The following is a 24469-nucleotide window of genomic DNA, read 5'->3' on the forward strand; positions in this document are numbered from 1 at the left end:
TCTGAATTGGCGATCTAGCTAGAGAAGTGGATAGAGAACATAAAATGAAATATTTTTGCTTTTTACAACAAGAGCAAACTCCTTATGGTTAGAGAGTTACAGCTCCTGCAATTTCAATATATGAACAAAAATCATTACATTTTTACCACTTCCAACTTGTTAGCCCAATGATAAGACTTTCTTTTGTGAAGGGGGAGGTCTTGGGTTCCAATCCTACTCTTTAATAAAAAGAGAGGAGAGGAGAGGAGAAGGAGAAGAGAAAGAGAAGAAGAAGAAGAGATAGGGGGGGCGCGGGATCTGCTGTTACTCTTTTGCAGGGGCTCAGAAAACAGTCTGCGACCAGATTAGTCCAGAGAACTGAAGCGCAGAAAACTGTCCGCAACCAGAAGTCGCGGCAGTCCAGAGAACTGAAGCGCAGAAAACTGTCCGCAACCAGAAGTCGCAACAGTCCAGAGAACTGTCCGCAACCAGAAATCGCAGCAGTCCAGAGAACTGAAGCGCAGAAAACTGTCCGCAACCAGAAGTCGCAGCAGTCCAGTGAACTGAAGCGCAGAAAACTGTCCGCAACCAGAAGTCGCAGTAGTCCAGAGAACTGAAGCGCAGGAGACGCACGAAGCGAATGCACGCGCAGTAGCTTAGAAAGAGCACAGATGGTATAGTTTTGTTGATGTAACCCGTACGAATAGAAGATTCGCCAACAGCCGTGGAGATTCGTATCCCAGCAGCCACACCAAAACTTTTAGCCGGAAAAGAAACCGAGACCAAAGGCTAGAGACTAAGTATGGCGACGCTCAAAGGCCATAGAGAAAAGGAGATCACGAGGGCGAAGGGATGTCATAGGGATGAATAAGGAATTAGAAGTGGAGGGAAGGAAAAGGGAGACTATGACACAAGGGGAAAGGGAGAGTGGGAAGAGAAGCAAGTACATGATAGGATGAGGAATGTTGAGATGTAGACATCAAGGGAAGTGAACCATACTTTATTAGAAAGGAGGGATGAGAGGGAAATATCAAAATACTAGCTAGGTGGCTTTACAAGAATGAGCGTGTCTCATCAAGGAATAGCCCCTTCCTTTTATAGCCAAAAGAGGGGGTCTCTCCACATTAATGTATCCTCCCACATGCATGGTGTGTGTGGAAAAGTCTTCCATGTGGGCTAGGTGGGTGCGCACTCTCAATTGTGTGCGACAACCCTTTGCCTCCATTTTCTGCATAAATCAAGCCCCTTATCTCAAGTCTATGATACTCCCTAGGTCTCTTTCTAATTTTATAATAGGTTCAAACCTCTAGGAGGACAAGTGGAGGGTTGGCACAAGGAATCTTGCCGCCTCATCCTACTTTCCCCATTATTTAACTAGCTCTCTTTGTCCTTCTATACCTCCCCCACATGGGCCTATCCCATATGGAGGGAATAACTCAATATAATAGCCATCTCCACCCATTTTATATTGCTTCTCCCATGGACTTTGAGCCATATCTCAATTATTGCATCCTAGGTGGAGGGGTGGCACATGGAGGAGCCATGCCACCTTGCATTTTATAATATTACTATTATGATTATGTACAACACACCTTATGGGACCTTTTACATGGAAGGGTGGCACATGGTCATGCCTTGCCACCTCAACCTTGGGCCCTATGCACACCATATTTGATTATACTATTGCCACATATACAAACACACATACATATTAATGCCTTTTTCCTTAGACAATTTTATCCATAACACTATTCATCTCCAAAAGAGATCTGTTTGAGATCATGTACGGTCAAGCTCTTCCCATACCATACATACACATTGGGGGTATGGTGCTAGCTGCTGATGAATTTTCTGAGCATGAAGAAGTATACAAGTTAAAGTGCATATTGAGAAATCGAAAAGGTAATATAAGACAGATAAGAAAAGAAGAGATCTGAAATTTCTGAAACCAGACTAGGTCTTGTTTAACACAGACAAATTCCTTAACACAGTAAGGAAAAAGCTGAAAATATGTATGAATTGCATTAATAAATATAACTTCTCCACCTTCGTTCTAAATTACAGACTTCAATGATATATTACAGTCAGTGAAGTCAAAGTTACAGGCAAGTGGCATTTGTATCAGTGCTAGTCTGTGACACAATAGCCTAATGATTACATTGAAAGACAAAAAGCTACAGGCTACCTATGCTTTGTGTTATTCATCATGAATGGATTTTACTAGAGTAAATTAAAGATAAACCTGAAGTAAGGTCAACCCACTCTAAAAGATTCTGCGATTTGCTTCAGTCCACCACCATATTTCTTCCACTGTCGAGCTGCTCACAGACATCCCAGATGAAATTAGAAAAATTCTATTCTATTTTGATGATGAATCCTGAATCCTCAGAAAACTAATGATGTCACGTTCACAGAAATTTAAAAAAACCTTTAAGATTGCACTGCAGATAAAGCACCTTATACCACCATTCCTGCAAGTTACACATTGTGTGGTGCTTGAAATGTGGCAAAAAAGGACTTTTTTTTTCGTGAAACTGATTTGCAAGTATGCATTGCTGACATTTCTACATTTTCTTAAATGTCTACATTGCATGATAGTAGTCTCTCGAGATGGATCAGAGTTAAAGCTCCCCACTCAAAAGTTTATGATAGTAACATTTAAGCCGTTGCATTATTGCAGAAACCTCTGCTAGAAAACAGCAGACAAGTAATGCTACAAATACTCAAATAAGGCATCATTCAGCCTGTGCTATGAAGGCAGATTATTGGTGAATACGTTGTATCACATGTGAGAATGAAAAAGATGCACAGGATGCAGAATGGTCATAAAGTGCCCAGAAGATGTTATGAGTCAAAAACAAGTTTCTTAAATGATATTTCTGCAATATTATTGGGGTTTATACTTTCCAAAACTCTCTCATGATGCGGGCAAAAGAAGTGGGAAATCAATGCAGTCCCTGTCAGACACTAATTTTCTAACTCCAAGCAGATCACGGGAGTAGCACCAAATTTGTTCCACCCAGCCAATCTTGCTGAAGCGTGAGAGCTGACGGAGAAAATCAGATAAAAAACCCAACTCAGTCCTTAGTGTGTCAAATACCGTTGTCTAAAAATGACCACTGACATCTCTGTCTGACATTATGGATCTAGGCAATCCATGCAGACAAAATATATGTCTAATAAACAAATCCGCCACTTGCGGGGCACTAACAGACTCTCTAGTCGGAATGAAGTGAGCCATCTTGGTTAGACGATCAACCACCACAAGGATAGAATCATACCCTCCTTGTGTTGTAGGCAACCCTACAATAAAGTCCATGGAAATGCTCTCCCACTTACTTAGTGGTATTTCCAAGGGCTGTAAAAGTCCGGGTGGCTTCACCCGCTCGGCCTTGCTTACCTGACACAAAAAACACCGTGTCACATATTCATGAATATGCTTTTTCATCTTTGGCCAAAAGAAATCTCGCTTCATGAGATCATATGTCTTCTCGACTCCTGGGTGTCCCGCACATGGGTTATCATGGCACTGTCGAATGACTCTCTGCCTGAGATCATTCTGACTAGGTACTACAACCTTGCCATTTCTTTTCAGCATACCATCCCTTATGGTATATCTTGCATATGTTTGGCCTTTTCTGGATGCCAGGTCATCCTTTTCTTTCTCCCCGGGTTTTAACATATGAGCCTTAGGCCATAGACTCTGGACAAACTCGTTCACCTTTTGAGTTTCTCTAATCTCGGTCATTAGAGCACTCTCTAATACCGTGAAACTCATATTGTGCATAATGCGAGACAACGCATCAGCAACCTTATTATCTTTTCCTCTTCGGTACCGAATCGTTAAATTAAACTCCTGCATGAGCTCTGCCCACCTAGCTTGGCGGCCCCTCAAGTCAGGCTGTTTACAAAAATGTTTCAGAGTATCATGATCCACATCCACATAAAACTCTGAACCATACAAATAATGCCTCCATGTTTTCAAAGCATGGATAACAGCATACAACTCCAATTCATGAGTTGGCCAATTCCTCTGAGAGGGAGAAAGCTTCTTGCTTTCAAAGGCTACTGGCCTTCCCTCTTTAAGGAGAACTGCTCCTACCGCAATGCCACTTGCATCGGTTTCCAGGAACAACGGTTTCTGGGGATCAACTATTTTTAACACCGGCCCTGTGACCACAGCTTGTTTTATGGTGTTAAAACTTCCTTGTTGATTCTGTCCCCATATAAAAGCACACCACATTGTTGAGTCCAATCCCCTAGCATCCAAGACCAGTCACAGCTGTCCGAGACAATGTCTCCATGCAGCCAACACACCTTGCATACACAACTTTTTGCACGAGTCGGCTTGAGTCGCAACGTAATTCACAAAGGGCCTGTGTATCAAGGAGTAATTCACAAAGCATAAAGTTCTCACTCTCCTTGTGTGCAGTTGTTGACCTTTTTACTCTCCACCAGCTGCCTTCTACTCTTCTACTACTGCGCTCATCAGTGCTCTCCCCCTTTCCACACATCGTGTTGAATCATGCTCTCGATTGATTGTTCAATCTGCAGTGGAATCAGCACGACTGCTCTCATATTTCAATGTTTATGTAATCACATCTTGGATTCTCTTCCCTCTTGGACGGATGAATGCTGACATCTCTTTTGATCAATCTCATCAATCCTACTTTCTATCCCCAATAATCGATTCACCACTGTTTTGTCTCTCCCTCCCATCTTGGTTCTTGGATTTCTTTCAATTTCTCTGTCTAGCACGTGCGCTGCGATAATCGATTGCCTTGCAGCACTACCATTGCAAGCAAGTGCTAGACAGATAATAATCACGATTCACAAAACGTAATTCACAAAGGGCCTATGTATCAAGGTGTAATTCACAAAAGGCTTGAGTCGTAATTCACAAAGCATGTATCAAGGTGTCTCCATTTCCATAGAAGGCCCTATTCGATTGCTAGCCCCCCAAGCCTGCCCTCCCGTCCCCCCCAAAATGCATTTATTTAGCTTTAGCCCCTTTTGGTCTTTAGCCGAAGACATTAACCACATTCTTGCCCCAGGCACTTACCCTAGGTGCATAGCTAACAAATTAACCAACATTAATGTGCATGGAGGCTTCCAAAGCCTCCTTATCATCTCGGACCCTGTAATCAAAGACCTTGACAGACAAATCCTTGATCAAAACATTTAGACACAACATAACAATAAACTATTTACATTGTTATACATTACCATCGGTCTCTCTAAGGAAACTTTGTCACAAACTGGAACATAACAGTGTCACTTAGTTACACAATCAGGATTCGAAAGTGCAAAACAGATGATCGGATATCCTCAGCTAGCCATAGCATCTCTTATAATGAGCTATCTTGTATAGATCCCTATTGTTTTAACACTTAAAAGCATTGAAGGCCACTCTGCCAACCTAGAGACTACTTGGTTTTTTACCAACATAGGGATTATTTAAGTAACAAAACCAGTTCTTTTTTGAGCTCCAAATGGGTTCCAGCAGCAACATTTGAGATAGTTTTAAAAAAAAACTTAGACCTTTGTCCCGATGTGATTCTTGTATCGCACCTCTTTCTTCTTAACAAAATTTTCTTCATAGTCTCTTTAAGACTATGATGTATTATGCTCTTTGATTCTTTAAAAGAGTGTAGGCCCTCTTATGCAAGGGAAATGTAGCTCGCCGCAAGAGCAAGGCGCTTGTTTCTACTGATTGAAAATTTGGTACTACTATGTTCTCACCTCCTATATGTACTTAAAATTGCCCTATTTCAAAATATTATTTTTTTCAATGATAATTGGTCACTTCCTGACATATGTATACATACGGGGTGTTCAATTTAAAATCCTCTTTGCATATTCATAGATACCTAATTACATTAGTAGATAACTATTTTTTACAATCCCATCAAGGATGTAAACAACGTGTAAGTCTCCCTATTAAAAGAATCCCTGCGTTAATGAAGGTGCAATGTTACATGTTCTCCACCATCTGTGCCAAAGGAATCTGATACTTGGGCAGTTTTAAACGTATGGCCTACTGTTTCCACATCCCCTTCGCACCATAAGAAAAAGTGAAACTTGTTGGACAAGTGCTTCTGATGAGTACATTCCACGACATGCACTCCATAGAAAAACGTGAATTTTAGGAATGGAGTAGCCTTCCATGCCCCTTTCAAGGTTTGCAGGATGATTTTCTTCTTGATGGACTAATGGAACAGTTTTCATCCAATGAGTAGGCTCCCTGACATTTTTACGTCACAACCTGCTTACTCCTAGCCTTTCATCAGTCACGGGCACAGGCATAGACATTGTCCTCCCAACCAACCTCGGTGGTAGTAAGCTCTCACTCTCTTGAGAATCGTTACATTAAAGCTCTTGCTTACAAAATTTCCACCAAGCCCCAAAATTCCCTAGATGGATCTAGTATGCCACATGTCTTCATTTTAGGGTCCCTCCTTAATGCATCATTTACCCCTCTCTTGGGATATCATTAAAACCATTTGCCCCTTGGCACATTTCATGCATTTAGGTCCCTTAGCCTTAGATCCACCTAGTCTAGTGCCATGTCACCCTCACCAAGGACCTTGACCTTAATTCCTTTTTGATCATTTATATGAAGTCCAAACAAATATAATACAACATTGATCCTTTAAAGGAAAATGTCGACTGACCCTTCCGAGGTCATGTTACCTCGACTTGAGCTTCCCTCTTCAGGCATCAGTGTCCTTGATGATGAAGTCTGGGAATACTCTCCGTAACTGATATACGGATTCCCAGGTAGCTTCTGATAGAGGTAGAGAAGACAAAGAGAAGAGGGTAAAGAGAGCAAACCGTGAGAGCCGCATGAAGACTACCATGTTGCGAAGAGCTGACTGGACCACGCCAACTAGCACGCGGACAAAGACTAGAGTGAGCCACGTGGTGGCGAGCGGAGCATGGACAGACAGATACAATGGCAGAACCACTAGAACATGTGACCCATCATCACGCCTTTAATGCCCACCCACGTGGCCAGTTTCACCAGCTTAAACAGGGTACCTGCAACTCGCCATGGCATCCTGAAGACCCATGGCACGATGACGCAAGTGGCGGAATGAGGACATGGGGGCCGATGTGCAAAAGGCAGGGGCCAGGAGAGAGAGAGAGAGAGAGAGAGAGAGAGAACAAGTGACAGAGAGAGAGGAGAGGATAGAGTGATAAAGTTAGAGCGGGGATGCCATGCAACCAACACCGTGGTTATCTTCCGATTGCGTACTTGCATTGTTTCTCGGTCCAGGATTACTATTGGTTTGCGTCTTGCATTATCCTCTATCTCCTGAAACAAAATAACACCCTCGATTATTGAGTCACCTGTATGCAAAAATTTCTTTAAACGAGAAACATGAAACACTGGGTGCACCTTACAACCTTGTCTAATTTATAGGCTACCTTGCCTATTCTTTTTAGAATTAACCATGGCTCACAATATCGAGGTCATAACTTAGCACACTCTCCTGCAGTCAAAGACTTAGAGTACGAAGGAACTCTGAGAAAAACCTTTTCTCCTTCCTTAAATTCTCTAACGGATCAGTTTTCATCCGCATACGCCTTAGCTCTATCCATAGCTTGGCGGATGTTAGCTCTCGCAAGTGCTAGCATCTCCCGCATCTGAACCACAAAGTTCGTGGCACTAGGCACTCTCTGAGGTATTCCAACTATAGTTGGATTCGCTGGTCTATAACCATAGTTCAGCTCAAACGGACTGAACCCTGTAGAGGAATGTTTTCTATCATTGTAGGCAAATTCTAACAATGGCAACCACTTGTCCCATGTATGTTGCCTCAATGACACATATGCTCTAAGCATATCCTCTAAAATTTGGTTGATTCTTTATGTCTGACCATCCGTTTCTGGATGATCCCCACTACTCATTCCCAACTCAGTCCTTAGTGTCTCAAACACCGTAGTCCAAAATTGACCGGTAAATTTGACATCTCTGTCTGACACTATGGATTTGGGTAATCCATGCAAACGAAATATATGTCTAATAAACAAATCCGCCACTTGCGGGGCACTAACAGACTCTCTAGTTGGAATGAAGTGAGCCATCTTGGTAAGACGATCAACCACCACAAGGATAGAATCATATCCATCTTGTGTCGTAGGCAAACCTATAATAAAGTCCATGGAAATGCTCTCCCGCCTACCTAGTGGTATCTCCAAGGACTGTAAAAGTCTCGGTGGCTTCACCCGCTCTGCCTTACTTACCTGACACGAAAAACAACGTGTCACATATTCATGAATATGCTTTTTCATCTTTGGCCAAAAGAAATCTCGTCTCATGAGATCATATGTCTTCTCGACTCCTGGATGTCCCGCACATGGGCTATCATGGCATTGTTGAATGACTCTCTGCTTGAGGTCATTCTGATTAGGTACTACTACCTTGCCATTTCTTTTCAGCATACCATCACTTATGGCATATCTTGCATAAGTTTGGCCTTTTCTGGATGCCAAGTCATCCCTTTCCCCGGGTTTGAATACATGAGCTTTAGGGCAAAGGCTCTGGACGAACTCGTCCACCTTTTCAGTTTCACTAATCTCGGTCATTAGAGCACTCTCTAATACCGTGAAACTCATATTATGCATAATGCGTGACAACGCATCAGCAACTTTATTATCCTTTCCTCTTCGGTACCGAATTGTCAAGTTAAACTCCTGCATGAGTTCTGCCCACCTAGCCTGGCGGCCTCTCAAGTCAGGTTGTTCATAAAAATGTTTCTACATCAACATAAAACTCTGACCCATAGAAATAATGTCTCCATATTTTCAGAGCATGGACAATGGCATTTTCATTTTATTTACTTAAAGACTGGCTTTCCTCAAAGCACTGAACACTATTCTTAAGTATTCATGATGCTCAGTAATACTTTTACTGAATACCAGAATATCGTCAATAAAGTCTACTACAAACTTTCCGATATACGGACGTAGTAAATCGTTCATAAGCATGACGAATGTAGCTGGAGCATTGGTAAGTCCAAAGGGCATTACCAAAAACTCATAATGTCCAAACCTGCTTCTAAAAGCGGTTTTATGCACATCCTCGGCTCTAATACGGATCTGATGGTAGCCACATTTAAGATCTATCTTACTGAAAATTACGACCCCATGTAATGCATCTAGCAAATCATCGATCCAAGCCATCGGATACCTGTGCTTAATCGTGATATTATTCAATGCTCTGTAATCTATACAAAGGCAAAAAGTATCCTCTTTCTTCTTCTTTAATATCATTGGCGAAGCAAAAGGTGAGAAACTTGGTTGAATCTGCCCCAACTTGAGGTATTCTTCCAGTTGTCTTCGTACCTCCGCCTCTTTGGTAAAAGTCAACCTATAGGGAGGTCTATTTACAGATTCTGCCCCCGGGATTAGTTCAATCTTATGTTGAACATTCCGCTCTGGAGGTAACCCATAAGGTAGCTCATCCCTAAAACAATCAGACTCCTCTGCTATTTGATCAGCCAGCTTGGCCATCTCTCCATTTTGAGCAACATCAGTGCTAGCCGAAGAATCATCAATCGGCTCTACCGATGCTGTACAAAGAAACAAAAACTCTTCTTGAGCTTTTCGAATTTCCATTACGGAAACCAACGGTCCTTGAGGTATATCTTTTTCACATCGTAAGACATACAACACATCATTCATCTTGAATTGATAAACGTGCTTTTTCCAATCTATGGCTGGATTCTTTCTAGAATGCCAAGCCTTACCCAGGGCTATGTGTGCAAGAGCAAGCTTAGTCATTTCAAAATCAAGCTTCTCAGCATAGTCATGAATTCGAAGCTCCAACTGGGTAACCCTTTGGTCCCATACTTCAGTTGAACTTCCATCTGCCATTCTCACTGTATATGCATAGTCAGATGGACTAGTCTTTAGTTTCAGCCTCTTTACAAGCTTGGAGTTAATTACATTGTGCGTTGATGCTCAGTCAAACAACACTACAGAGTTATTTTGGCTTCATGGAACTTTCCTTTGATGAGAAGACCTCCGCCCAAATCCTTCGATAGGTGGAATTTTACTTCAGTGACAGTAATCTGCCTCTTGACAAGTTTTTGCGAAAATGTGTGGAGGAAAGTGAGGATGGCTTGGTTAGTCTTCCCCTAAAATGAAGACATGTGGCATACTACATCCATCTAGGGAATTTCGGGGCTCTGATGGAGATAGAAAAGGCAACAATGTGCATAATGGAGAGTGTGTAGAGTCAACGGGCTATGGGAGGGCACCACAACATCATCTAGGTACAGCAGTTAACAGCATCGCAAAAACTAGAACACATAACCTGTGATATTGGCAAAGCTCATGTAGAGCAACAAAACCCATGTGCTTACATCTGGAGATCCTGCATGTGGAGATTGCAATGCATGAGGTAGGTCTGGCAGACAGGGCAAGGATAGGTGCAAAAACAGCAGACAGCTGGCAAGCACATAAAGGACAAAATAACATTCAAGGGCCCGAACAGGCTAGTTGATAGGGTGGCGCGATGAAACAAATTGTATGGAGTGCCCAAAATAAATGCTTGGGTCTTTTGAGGTCTTCAAGGGCACCAAAAAGGGGGGAAGGCTGCACTAGGAAATGAAAAATGAGGATCAAGGAGGAGGTAGAAACACAATGTATCATGGACTGACACACATCATTGGATTCCTTGTTATAGGGTCCTATTATTATTCGTTGGGCTTGCTGGTCCATGTGTCATCCACATGTGGTTGCCATTTCCCATGCTTCAACACCTGTCCTCAAGTCATACGTACTCGAGGGGTCCCACATGAGAGTAGGGTGAGTACCCCTCCTTGTGACACATTTTATGCCGGGTTCCTTCCCTGGCCTTAGTTGGCGATGCCTCCGCCATCCCTTACTAGATGTGCCACCTTATCATGAGTGGGGACCATGCATGGAGTGCCTTTTTGCCACATGTCGTGTGTGCGCATTGTGCTGCCTCTCCTCAAACGCCTGTCCCCCAAGGCGTTATAAGATAGCCTAAAATGCCAATAATATTATTGTGCAAAAACTATCATAGGCAAAAGAGAAACTGGGATTGACTCACATCACATGAAGGGAGGCATTGTTGGAAATCTCCATCATAAGTTGCATATTTTACTAAAACGAAAGGCCTATAGACCCTAGCTTAAGCGTGTCCGTTTGTATAACTACAGGCAATGCTGTTGCAATTGCATCTGTTAGTGAAGATGAAAAGTCTATAGACCCTCACTTAAGTGCGTCCATTTGCATGAGTAGAGGATACACTGTAGTGGACAGCCTGATTTGTAGAAGGCATCTTATCTCTCATAGAGATGGTGGCCTTCATATATACTGTGTTTCTTGAATATGAGACTCTCTCCTTACTGGTTTGCAAGCTACAGCATATTTCCACTCTCTCCTTACTGGTTTGCAAGCTATTGATTCCTTTGCTCTCTCAGCATTCAGTCTCAAAGTTTATGCGATTACAGGCTTATGTCCTTTTCAAAAGGGCTCTCAAGTCACTGAAGAAAACCTTTGCAAGGGAGTCCCAAACAAGAAAGAGTAAGAGGAAAGCCAAGATGAACATGGAATCTCCTTAACAATAGCTGGATCTTGAAAATACATAGCCTCGAAGTGAGATACTAATAGTTCTTATTCCCCCAACCAGTAACTTAAGTAACCAAGAGAACAACGAGCACCAAGAATCTGTTTGTTTCCCATCCATAGAGGGAAGAATATAACGAATATAACACCTTCAGGACTCATCATTGCTTTAAGGCAATGAGCCATAACACACTCTTCATGCACTGTAAGATATACAAAGCAAAAACTGTTGCCCAAAAGGTAAGTTCTCATCAGTCCACTACCTCATCCTTATGTTGAAGGAAAAATAGGTCAGCTAAAGGTCACAGGATCAACAAAGTTGAAAAGTTCCTAGTGTAAATGTATAAATCGCCCAACCCACAAAAAAAAAGCCTCATGTCATACATATTTCTCATTGAGATATTTGGTACAGTTCATTACTTGGAGCTCCCAAGGTACAATTTCCACACAACACTTGAGCATTCCATGGACTTGCCAACAATATTCGAAGCACCTAGAACTTAGAAATCAATTATTATTCAGCTGCTCATAGGGATAGCATCTTTCAATTTCCTTTGGAACATGTATGCTATGCACAAGCCCAAATAAGGTTTCCATTTGATTCGAACTTGAAAGTTAGAAAGGAGGAACTATATTTTTGACTCATTAATATAATCCACAGCAGAGAGAAAAATGAGAGATCGAACTCACCATTACCACTGACAGTCATCAAGTAAACTCTGTTTCCAGCAGCTGTCGCAGTGATCAAAACATGTGGTACTTCAAGCTCATAAAAGTAGTACTTCCTTCCATCGTGTTCACTAACTTCCATATCCCTCACTTGACCTTCCACGTTTTGACCTACAAGTTCTGGCCCAAAAGCATCGATGACTTTCTCTGGTGGTCCAACTTTTTCGATCCTTGCATCATCTCCTAGATCTGTGCAACACCAATTCACACAAGCTTGAACTTTCAGATTAAATGCACAACATTTCTTAAAAGAGTGTGGAAACTATCGGCATGCTCAAAACTTTCTTTATCAACATAAACACATAAATAAAAGTGCCAAGAGATAAAAAGCATAGTTGACAAGAACTTCTATTAAGTATGACCAAAGCACATGGAAACATAAGAAATTATGTGAACAACCTCTAAAGTTCAAATAGAGACAAGGTGAGGCTCCTTAAAAATTCTAGGCAGTGTAAGTGCCCTCTAGCAATGTAAGGGAAGAATAAACTATGGTCCCACTCCCTCATAAAAGCCGATCTCCTGGCCATGGCTGCCAATGGTGAGCCTAAACTGTGCTCCAAGTCATGACAATGTGTCAAAACACTGAGAGCGGCTTAGAAGCATAGGTGTGGGTCCCATTTAAGGCCTCTGTGCATCTAGATCTCCAAATTAGCCATGTAGTGAGGCCAGCAATGATTTCCCAAGCCGAGTCTATGAAGGGGGCCTGGCTCTAGGCATGTAAACCAACACTACCTCTAGAGTGATAAGCTGAGGAAGCTCCCCTCATAATGAAAATGGCCATATCCAAATCCGCTCTCTCATGGAAGACCTGTAAGATTTGACTGAGTAGGCTGAGGCGCTAATCCCCACCAAGTGATGTAGCAAATGTCTCTCCTCATTCTGCCAAACAAGTGCACAATGCCCTACCACATCCTCTGGTTTTCTTTGCATCCACAAATGCAATGCTATGTGATCCAATGGTTAGAATCCAAGTGTTGATTATAAAGGATCTACAATTGTCAGTCCTCTAAAGGAAAAATGTTGACTCACCCTTCCAAGGTCATGTTACCTCAGCTTGAGCATAACATTCCTTCCCAGGTTAAGCATCGACGTTCTCGATGAGATGAAATATGGGAATGCTCAGAGCAACTAGTACACAAATTCCCAAGACGCCTCAAATAGGGCTAAACCATGCCATGTAACCAACACTGTGGTTATCTTTCCATCTCGTACTTGTTTTGTTCCTCGGTCCAAGATTCTTGTTGTTGGTTTGCACCTTGCATTATCCTCTATCTCTTGAAACAAAACAACACCCTCGATTAGTGAGTCACTTGGGTGCAAAAAATATTTTAAACGAGAACATAAAACATTGGGTGGACCTTACAACCCTATGGTAACTCCAATCTATAGGCTACGTTGCCTATTCTTTCGAGAAATAACCACGGCCCACAATATTGGGGTGATAACTTGGCACACTTTCTTGCAGCCAAAGACTTGGAGTGAAGAAACTCTGAGAAAAACTTTGTAACCAGTTATGCAATGATATAAGCTCAAGGTCTTCCAACAAGCCCCACAGGGATGAGGAGGACCCAAGACTATATTTGTAGTCAAGTTTCTTTACATGCAATAAAAAGTTTTTAGTTAACTTTCATAGTTAGGGTTTCTTTGTCAAACGTTTCCATATGTGTGTAAAGATAGGTATAGCTTTACAATGCATCTAGCAAGTCATCAATCTGAGCCATTGGATACCAATGCTTACCAGTGATATTGTTCAATCATCTGTAATCTATATAGAAACGAAAGGTGTCATTTTATTCCTTCTTCGCTATCACTAGCAAAGAAAAAGATGAGAATTCGATGGAATCTACCCTAGCTTGAGGTATTCTTTCAGTTGCCTTTGCATCTCGACTTCTTCAGTGGAACCTAATCTACAGGGAGGCCCGTTTACAGGTTCAGCCCCTCGGATAAGTTCAATCTTGTGTTAACATTCTGCTTTGGAGGTAACCCATAAGGCAACTCATCCCTAAAACAACCAAAGAACTCTGCAATCTGATCAACAAAGTTGGTCATTCCCACATCTTGGGTGGCGTCAATGATAGTCGACAGACCACCAATCGACTCTACCGATGTTGTACAAAGAAATAAAAACTCTTTTAGAGTTTTTTGAACTTCCATCACAGAGACTAACGGACCTTGAGGCAAATCCTTTTTACCTCGCCGAACGTATTGCTCATCATTCTTCATGACCTGATAAATGTGCTTTCTCCAATCAATGGTTTGATTCCTCCTAGAATACCATGCCTTTCCCAAAGTTATATCTGCGTCAGCAAGCCTGGTCGATTCAAAAGTCTACCTTCTTCATGTAGTCCTGAATCTGAAGCTCTAATTGGGTAACCCTTAGGTCCCATACTTCAATAGAACTTCCATCTACCATTCTAATTGTATAAGCATAGTTACATGGACTAGTTTTTAGTTTCCACCTCTTCACGAGCTTGGAGTTAATTACATTGTGTGCGACGCCGAGTCAAACAAAACAAAAACACTATGATTGGCCACTTGCCCCTTCATTTTAATTAACTCTGTATCACTAAAGATATATACGCTATTGTTGTGGGCTTAGATAGAATGTTATCAGGTACACTATTCATTAACTTACAATAGATACACACAATAACATAAATACCAATCTCCGATAGTCGAATTCTGCATCTGGTTAGCTCTAGGACTCTCTTGCATTTCCCTGAAACTACCACCTCAACCATCTGGCATTCCTTGTTGCACGTACAATCTTTCTGTTGACGGCTATGAAGGCGTCAACAGCATAAGCCTTCTCTCCTCGCTTTATCTTTTGGTTATGGGGTTTAAGAGGATTTTGACCAAGCTTGGGCTGCCATTGGAGTTACTTTTATTTCCACTCCAACGGTGATACTAGGCTCAACCGGCTTTGCCTGCTTGGCTTGGCCACTTGGCTATGGAGCACTGAGCTTTCTAACCCACCTCTTTTGCAACCCACTATTTTTGGGTTTGGAGTACTCACACTAATCCCATGCCTGCACAGATCCGCTTGGCTTGCCTCTGCCATCTTCATAGTTCTAGCTATAGCTATTGCTTCATCTGAACTTTTAATTCTATCATTCAATCCGAAAAGAAAATCTTTTACTTGCACTAATTGAGAAAGAGGTTTCGATATCTTCATTATGCATTTCCCAAACTTGTCGGTGCATTCAAATTCTTCTGATGAAGGCACCTATACTTATCCCAAGCTCAAGATGCTTCGTCAGGAGGCAGAAAATGTTTTTTGAATTCTTTCTTGAACCCCTCCCACGCAACGGATGCCATTTTATCCTCTTGTTATTTACCACCTATACGCTACCTCAGTAAAAATACGGGTGACCTTAGGGATTTTTCTTACGCCATTTGTGATTTCACAAATGGCGAATGCTTCATCCCATTTTGAGAAAGCAACTCTCTATGGCATCCAAACTACATATTGACATCTGGCCAGAATACTTTTCCGGTCTATAATTGGCAATATCAAGTACCTTAGGCTTCACAAGCTCGACCGTAAGCATAATGGTTTCAAGCTCTATAGGAGACTTTTCTAGATGGTCTTGCAGATAGATTTCGAACCATCTCTCAATTCGAATTGCCCTACGTTAGCTTGTCACTGTTGTGCCTTCTTTGTTATAAGGCATCCTCTAACAACACAATTCTACCAATCAAAGTACAGGCAACAAAAAGTGTGACACCTGCTATGCCAGCCGGGACTCCTAATCCTATGCATCCACCCCTTCCTCAAACATGCTTTCCCTCTGTCCAAAGAGTCTCAAATCTAATTTTTTTTCATACTACCCAAAGCTGAAATCCCAACTTGCATATAAACTAGAACTGAATTCAAAAGGCAATACAAAGCTCCTTGCTCCAATTTATCCTGTGCTCAGTTTTCAATTTTCTTTGACTTCACGTCCAGGCATTCAAAGATGTTGAAAAGTGCCTTTAAACTGAATTTTCGTCCAGTTCCGCCCATTTATGGATGGAAAAAAACAAGATTTCATCACAGACTATAATAGAAATCCATAAACCATGAAATTCTATGCAACTTTCTAATTGGAATTTTCCTACTGGCATCTACTCTTTTCCAAATTAAAACCCTCTGATTATCAATTCTTTTAAGCCTTGTGCACCTGATCACACCCCGATCAAACTAATGAATGAAGTCTACTAGCAAGAATTAGGAGGACTGTAAAACGAATAGCCTAAGATTGTAGAACAATAGATTAAGAGGATAGATTAAGAGGATGAAGATTTCAGGTTTTGAAGCCCTGCCTAGAAATGGTATGTGTGCAAGGCTTCAAAACCTTAACAGATGTCATGTATCTTCTTTGTCACCTCAAACCAAAACCTTCCAATAGAGACAAGGGGGTTATTGGTTCCACTCCTCCTTCCGCAGGGCTCCTTTGCACTCCTGCGCCAGAGGTACTCCTTCGCATTCCTGCGCCAAAGGTACTTCGCAAGAATTCATTTTTCAGTTCTGGCAGACTTGGCTGAAGAGGAGGAGTTTGTACCCTCCATGCTTGGGGAGCACATCTTCCAGGACAAATTTCCCCCTCAGCAGGGGGGGGGAGGGGTGTTTTCCCCAGTTGACTCCCCTCCTCTTGACACGAGGAATTTTTCACAGGATAGGGCTTTCTCCGCTACCAGGTCGGGTAGGATCTTCCATCCGGCCTCCTCCTCTCGTAGATGAGAATTGTTAGTTGGAACGTTCAGGGCCTCGAGGGTGTACCTCGCCGCCGCCGCAGACAGCTGATTCACAACCAACTTCATCCAGGTGTTACCGGGGGTCCCATGGACATTTTGATGATTCAGGAACACAAATTGGATGCCAGGGACTGTTCCAAGTCGGGTAAGCTTCATTCAGGCCACACTTTTTGGTCACTCGCCTTGGGCACCAGGGGAGGTACTTGTATTTTTGTTTCTTCTTCTATACTCCCCTTGGTGATTGGACACGGGTCCCTTCCAGAGCTCAATGGATTATACTTTTGATTGATGGGCATGAGGTTGGTCTCTTAAACCTTTATGCACCCAATTCTAGAGGGGATTGTGTTCTTTTTTGGAAGGAATTGCTCTCTTGGTCACATATTACAGATGCTTGGATTATAGGGGGCGATTTCAACATGGTTGAAATGCCCTCAAACAAAAGGGTGGTAGGAAAGGTGGCATTCACTCCCTAGAGAGAGCAGTGTGGGATGCCTTCCTTTTTCAGTACAGTGGCAGGGATGCTTGGCATGATGATGCTTTTCACACTCAGCCACATTCTCTCTTGTTTTCTTGGTCGAACAGGAGATTGCAGATGCCTATACATGCATAGATTGACAGATTTTATGTGGATGATTGGGCTCTTGGCAGAGGTGGTACTATTTGCATTGTAATTGAGGTGTCCACTTCGGATCATTTTCCAATGGTTTTGATGGTCTCAGATCCCCATGTGAGTCGCCGCTCTGCCAGTGTTAGGATTCAAGATTCTTTCTATGCATAGGAGGGCTTTAGAGAGACAATGTTGAGGACTTGGGTATCCCATTTGCAGGATGGGCAGCTTTGTCCTTCAGACTTAGCCATAGCCCTCTCTGATATCAGTGACTTTTATCTTTCCGTTGCTCGTATAAGAAGGTCAGGCATGAGATAGGTATCCACCAACAATTGGCTGCCCTCCAGAGGGAGGAGCAAAAGAGGCCTACAGATGCTTGGATTCAGGAGTGCCTTGCTGCAGCAATGGCTCAGCAGCAATCACTTTTAGATCAGAGAGCAGAGTATGCCTTTCATGCCAGAGAGTCATTTTGGACACATAAGGGAGGTAGGGTCAACAAGCAGTTCTTCTCTACTCTTGGCCCCCAGACGGGAGATTGGTTGGACAGCAGCAGATGGATATTTACTTCAGCCCATCTCAAATCCCCTCCTTCCCCTCTCATGGCTGCTATTCTAAAAGCTTGGGGCTGCTTCAGAAACACACTTCACAGAGTTCAACCCACTTCTCGTGAAGAGATTCAAAGGCAGCAGTCATGTGGAATGACTCAATTTTGGATGTTGAACTCAACAAATCCACCTTCCTCAACATCACCATAAATCCACGTTTTCCAAATGGAAAGCACCAATACGATTTCTAAAACACGATCTTTGTCAATGGACGACCTTAGAAGAGGACAATATGCGCTTGTTTTTTTAACGAACACCGAATGGTCTTCTACAGGTCGACGTAGTCTCAAGGCTTCAACCCCACAAATTGCCAAAATGCTCTGCCGACCAATTCACATCAACCTCTCCACATAATCACTCCCACTCGACCTAAACCTTGAAAGCATGACGACGGTGATTTGTAGAATTCCCCCCCAAGCCTTGCTTTGTAGCACAGTCACACAATTCGAGCAATTTTTACTTGGCCAGCACTAGAGTGTTTTATGAAACTCTAAAATCCTAGGAAGCCATGTGGCACATTCTAAGCCATTAGATCAACTGGCCTATTATTAGCTACTTGACATATACTTAGGAGCTGGCCAAGCATTCTAGTTCTACATATCAATTCATGTGATTTTCTTCTGCAAATGACCACAATTCCCTAGATCAGTCTAGATTGCCACATGTAGGTGTTCCTTTTTACCCCTTCTTTGGATTCATTAGAACCATTTGCCCTTAGGCAAAAATTCGTGAAAAGAGCCATGCAAACCACCCTCTCTAATGACCTTGACATTAAATCCCTTTGACCATAAACATAAAGCGCAATGTAGATTATTTACGGTTGTCGGTCCTGTAAAGGGAAAATGCCGACTGACCCTTCCAAGGTCATATTACCTAAGCAACTTGAGCATAACAACTCCATTCCACTAGTTCCCTCTAGGAAACTCCAGTCCACTCTGTTACCGCTACTAAATAGAGAATGATGTCATCCATAGATCTCATAATTACACAAGGCATCTGAATGCAAATTGATCCTCTGTCTCAATCTCTTGCATATCACATAAAGTCCATATCTCTCTCTCTCGTAGAATGCCCGTGTCTTGTCTCAACCCATAGCCAGTGCGAAGATACCTAGAATTGTCTAATCATGTGGAAGATGAATCTCCGTGTAGCCCCATGGTCTGGTAAACCCCTCTGAGATCTGTAAGCAATGAACTATGTAGAAGCTGAGTTTAACCGAAATCTCAATAGGTGCTAACCAAGTCCTGTGTGTGTGGAGCTGCAAGAGATCCTCTTTGATAACCTAGTTCACCTCTGTGTGTGGAGCTGCAAGAGATCCTCTCTGATAACCTGGTTTAACTCTTGGTAGCAAAGCGGCATGGATGGATCCTCAAGGATATACTAAAACAGTGGTAGTCTATCCAATTGCAGCCCCAAGCCTGCAAGTCTAAGCATACCAGCTCCTCTGATTTCCCTTTTCATCCAATTCATAGATATGTATAGTATGCAACGATCTCCATTGGTGCCCCATCAAAGGTTAACTACTCTCGATGTGCGGTTGCTAGGGATGTGTTGGATTTACCCAGGTTGACCTTCAAATCATGTGTCTCATAGAAGGATTGGAGTGCATCCAAATGCCATTGAAGGCCCTCAGCTGAGGAGGAGAGTAGATCCACATCATTTGTATATAGGAGAATCGGAATCGAAGGATCCAACCAAAGGGAAACATGCGGCTCCTAGAGTCATGATAAGGACTCCCGCTCATTGATGTATAAGCTAAATAAGGTAAGTGATAATGGACGGTGTGAGTGGGATGGATAAGCTGTGTGTATGATCAGCTCCAAGAGGTGACAGGGGAATAAAGAAGTATGTGATGTGAGAGGTGAAGGCAAGGGATCCCATGAGATAGTCAACTATGCTGGTCCCTCCTCCATGTGGGAAACAACTGGGCCCACCGGAAGATCACCATTTCTCCATAACATTGTACATGATCAAGTCCTGCATCCTGCCCATATCGGATCGCCGATTTGCACAAACTTGGGGGATACCGCCTCATGTAATGTCAGGCAACATAACCTAGTCATGCTGAAAATCAATGATCGGTACCTAGTGGTCAACGGTCCCGGCGCGTTGAAGTCTCCAAGACGGAGAACTTCCAAGAAGCTCGAAAATTCTATGATGGTCATGTATAGTATGGAGATGCCTCTTCCTCCTTCGGAAGCTTCCTAGCAGTATGTTAGGTCTATGGAGGAAAGTAGCAAACTGCGATTTAGGTACCCCTTGATGATGTGGTCTGATCCAAATCCGAAGGAATCTAGCAATGTGGGTCGCATCTCTGCATGGTGATCATCACTGTGAAAGATGATTGGTACAAAACTGCAATCCCTCAAGATCCACGTACTCCTCCGGCCTCTCTGGTCTGATCCCGATAGGCAAATTCTCATGTGTACCCACAAACTACTGGTAGCAGATGCTCTAGGCTTCGATTAGTCTCTGTGCAGAAGATGTCTTGTCCTGTGTATGACTCCAAAAAATTCCCTGGCTCTGAGCATAAGGTTCCATTATAGTTCTAACTGGTACAGGTCAAGGTCTTGGTCCTGCGAGTCTCATAGACCCTGCATCCCTATGCAGGTGAGTTTCCAAAACCTAGCAGGACTTGGTGCACTTGAATCTGCAATATTTAAGGTCCAGAAAGACTTTTGAATGCATCTCCCAAGTGAAAAAGGTGCACACAGCAACCAATATATATAAACATCCACAAAAACACCGTAACCTCATACAAACACAATGTTTAGGATTGAAAAAGGGACAGAAATGGATTGCAGCCATCTATGTCCTTGATGGCACTTTTTCAGAGAAAATACAAATTATGACCAGAACTCCAAAGGAATAATGCATATGTGCTTGAAGAAGTGAAATCGAAATGGAATATTATATCCAATTCATTGTAAATTAAAACTATACCGCTGAGATTATAGAAAAACCTGCACAGCTCGAACCAAGCAGGATAAAAGCATCCTTGTTTTAAGCAGAGGACCATATACTCACCACTTGCAAACCTCAACACCGGAGCCACAACAACACTTAAGTTTCCTTCTTGCTTGTTTGAAAATCTTAGGTCAATCTCTGTACCTCCAAGATCAGCAATGGAAACTGGGACCTGCATCCACAGATGGCACACAGAATTTAATGAAACCTTGCCTATATATGCATGACCACAGAATTCACAAGTTGACATCTCAAGCTCATCTTCCAAAACTCTAGTAGCCCTGCTCAGCAAGTCAGAATTCAACACCTCTACTGGATCAAAGGTAGATTGCTTGTTAATTAGAGTTATATACCGAAACAGAAGAGAAGAAGATCTCCTCCAGTTCTCAGGTTTCCTGACTGCAGCAAAAGTTTTGAGGTTGAAGCTGATGCAAGTTCATTTGTGTGGGCAGCTTGTTGCTGCAGTTTCTAGTGTGAACAGTTAGTTGCTGCAGCATCTCCCCAATTCTCCAGGAGAGCTAGTTAGCGAGTAGTTGGCGTTACGTTGCAGAAATTCATGTCAGTGTGTGCATTTGATTGCTACCTATGGTATTTGTGGGGGATAACTACAGTTAGCTATTCTATGTGGGGGGGTAACTATTGCGGGTTCTAGTGTGGGCAGCTAGTTGCTGCAGCATCTCTCTGTCTCCAAGAGAACTTGTAGCCCAGATTGGGATTTCTTTGCAGCAATTCATTGAGTGGTAACTACAGTCTAGCAGGCCTCCTCTTGGTTTCTTTCAGAGCAAGGTAGAGGATGACAGTACGAGACACTATGCATGCTCCATAGACAACATGATTCACAATGGGACCCCAAGAAGGAATAGGTAAAGCTTCGATCATTCATGGCCAAGACATACAGGACCATCTACTTGAGATCACATACACTCGTTCAAAATATGCCTTGCCTTTTTCAGCTTTAGATTTTTCAGGTTTGTTCAGCTTCATGTTACATTAGATCTTCAGACATGCAGTAAGGATCCTTAGTTCCTCTACTAGGGTATTCTTCCCATGATGTATTGTAGATTTTGTCTCATATGCCTTTTTGTCCTTCGGTAAAGGTTAATAAACCTAGTCAGCTTGCACTTGGCTGCTCTGGAGTGTGTGGAGTGGTGAGTGCTTCCCTCTGTAACAAGTGGAAAAACCAGACCAATAGAATGGTTCCGTGGTGGCATCCATCCCCTCTATCCATGGTGGATGCATGGGGGAGGATGCCACCTCATGTGGCCCCTTAAAAATCTCTAACCACTACCAATGATGTCATGTCATGGCACGGTTCTCCTAGGACCTAAGGCTTAACTACCACTCTTTTGGAACCTTTCATAATCCTAACCAGCCAATGACCCCGAGGGTGGGTCAACGAACTAAATCATAGTTTATCATTCATTTTTCCAACACTCTCCCTTGATGAAAAGTGGATTTGGCTTAACACCATCAAGTTGAATATTTGCCCTTTCTTAATTTTGGCAAGAGGTTTAGTTCAGATATCTGCTACATGATCCTTTGTTTGGACAATATACCAACTGTATTTTGTTGCTAACAATGTTAAATGGTGTTGCATTTCAATGTGTGTTATTGAGCATGAAATACAAGATCTTTAGCCAACTTCATTTTAATTTAGCTTTCTTTATCAATCGATAAGGAAGTTGGACCTTTTTGTACAAGTTAATAACAATAAGGATTTCTCCTTAACCCAATTCCTTCACATGTAGCATTTGTAGCTACTCTATATTCAGCTTCTATTGATGATAGAACAACAATGCATTGTTACTTGCTAGTTTATGACGCCAAGTCTAATCCAATATTGAAGGAATATCCAAAAGTGGATCTTATCTCATCTTGACATCCACCGACCCAACTACTATCAATGATCTCTGATAGTTTTTAAACAATTGTGTTCTATTCCATAAGTCGGTGTTTGCTTAACATAGTTAAGAAATCCCTTAGCTGCCTCCCAATGGATTGCTTTCGCACAGCCATATATTTAGTTATCTATGTATTTTACTTTTCATGAAATAGACTTTTTCATGTATTTAGTTATCTATGTATTTTACTTTTTCATGAAATAGACTTTTTCATTTATTTATTTGTTTTATTTTACTTTTTCATGAAATAGAATTTCATTAAGAATACAAAAAATGGCCAAGAGCAGAACACTCAAGGAACAAATACATCTAAGGAACAAATACATCTGTAGAGCATGAGAAACCAGTGGTAAAGTACCACTCAAAATATCTAAGCAGATGCAAATCTTGAAAGAAACCAAGCTCATGGCTGAAAATGCCACACCATCCTAGTAAGAGACACAAAGAAGAAAAGAAGGCCTCTCCACTCTCTGAGAAAAAATGTCCTCCTTGCCGATGCACACCCCAAAGTCCCCTACATAGCCTCTACATCTGCATTCTCCAAACTTTGTAGGCAGTGATAGAAATGAGATCCAAACTCATGTCCACTGATCCCATTGGAGGTCTGGCTGAGAAGCAAGAGCAATGTCAAGTTGACAAAACTCAATAAGATGATGAGGAACCATGATACTCCAAGATGAGGCTCAACCCTGATTGAGAAACTTCATGGGAACAACCCCATAATCCAACAGTCGAAAGTTTTGATGAGCAACTGTGGATGATCTATGTGTTGCATATTCCAGAGAGTAAAAGAGGATGTGGAGGCACCCATCATCAAACTCTACTCTCTTGGCCTTATTGAAAGATAATAATTTCCTCAAACATCCTTGTTGAGCTATGCCTTTAGCTTTTGTACCTTTGAATGTAAGGTTATAGAATGGCAGGAGTTGGAGTTGATGGGATAACCATTTCCTACTTGCAGTTGCCTACCCTTCATGAGGCTCCCTTTGCTAGTTTTGTTGCTTGATGCTCTGGACTCTAAACTCCCTACTCTCCAACCTGCTCAAAAGCCAAGTGCCAATTGGATTGGACATGTTTTTAAATGATTTTTCTTGCAATGATTTTGAGAGTTTTTTTGTCTTTTGTTAAGTTCTAGTCATGAATAGTATGCACGCAGGAATGCAGCTAGCTAAAATTTTCGACCTTCTCATAAACGGAGGTTGTTGGATCTATGTCGCGAGATGCTATGCTACGGATGGAGGCTAGGCTCCATAGGAACAACAGCCCTTTGCCTATGTGTGGCCTATGTGGTGCCAGGCTCCCTTGCACTATGATGCCTCTCCAAATTTGTTTGAAGAGTA

General features: G+C 42.3%; 1 protein-coding gene across 1 annotated transcript in view; it reads right to left on the reverse strand.

Moving 5' to 3' along the window:
- Positions 1 to 2003: 2003 nt before the first annotated feature.
- LOC147879830 (thylakoid lumenal protein (Mog1/PsbP/DUF1795-like photosystem II reaction center PsbP family protein)) overlaps positions 2004 to 24469 on the reverse strand; it is a 53100-nt gene continuing 30634 nt past the window's right edge. Inside the window, exons 3-5 of the mRNA XM_087371824.1 lie at positions 21289 to 21400; positions 12274 to 12501; positions 2004 to 2297 (exon numbers count right to left, since the gene is read on the reverse strand). Coding sequence (XP_087227950.1) covers positions 2233 to 2297; positions 12274 to 12501; positions 21289 to 21400 — 405 coding nt within the window. The 3' untranslated portion in view covers positions 2004 to 2232. The remainder of the gene's footprint in view (positions 2298 to 12273; positions 12502 to 21288; positions 21401 to 24469) is intronic.

The sequence above is a fragment of the Dipteris shenzhenensis genome, chromosome 33 (assembly GCF_047967505.1).
Source record: "Dipteris shenzhenensis isolate YYH24624 ecotype China chromosome 33, Dip_SZ_1.0, whole genome shotgun sequence".
In the NCBI taxonomy this organism is placed as follows: domain Eukaryota; kingdom Viridiplantae; phylum Streptophyta; class Polypodiopsida; order Gleicheniales; family Dipteridaceae; genus Dipteris; species Dipteris shenzhenensis.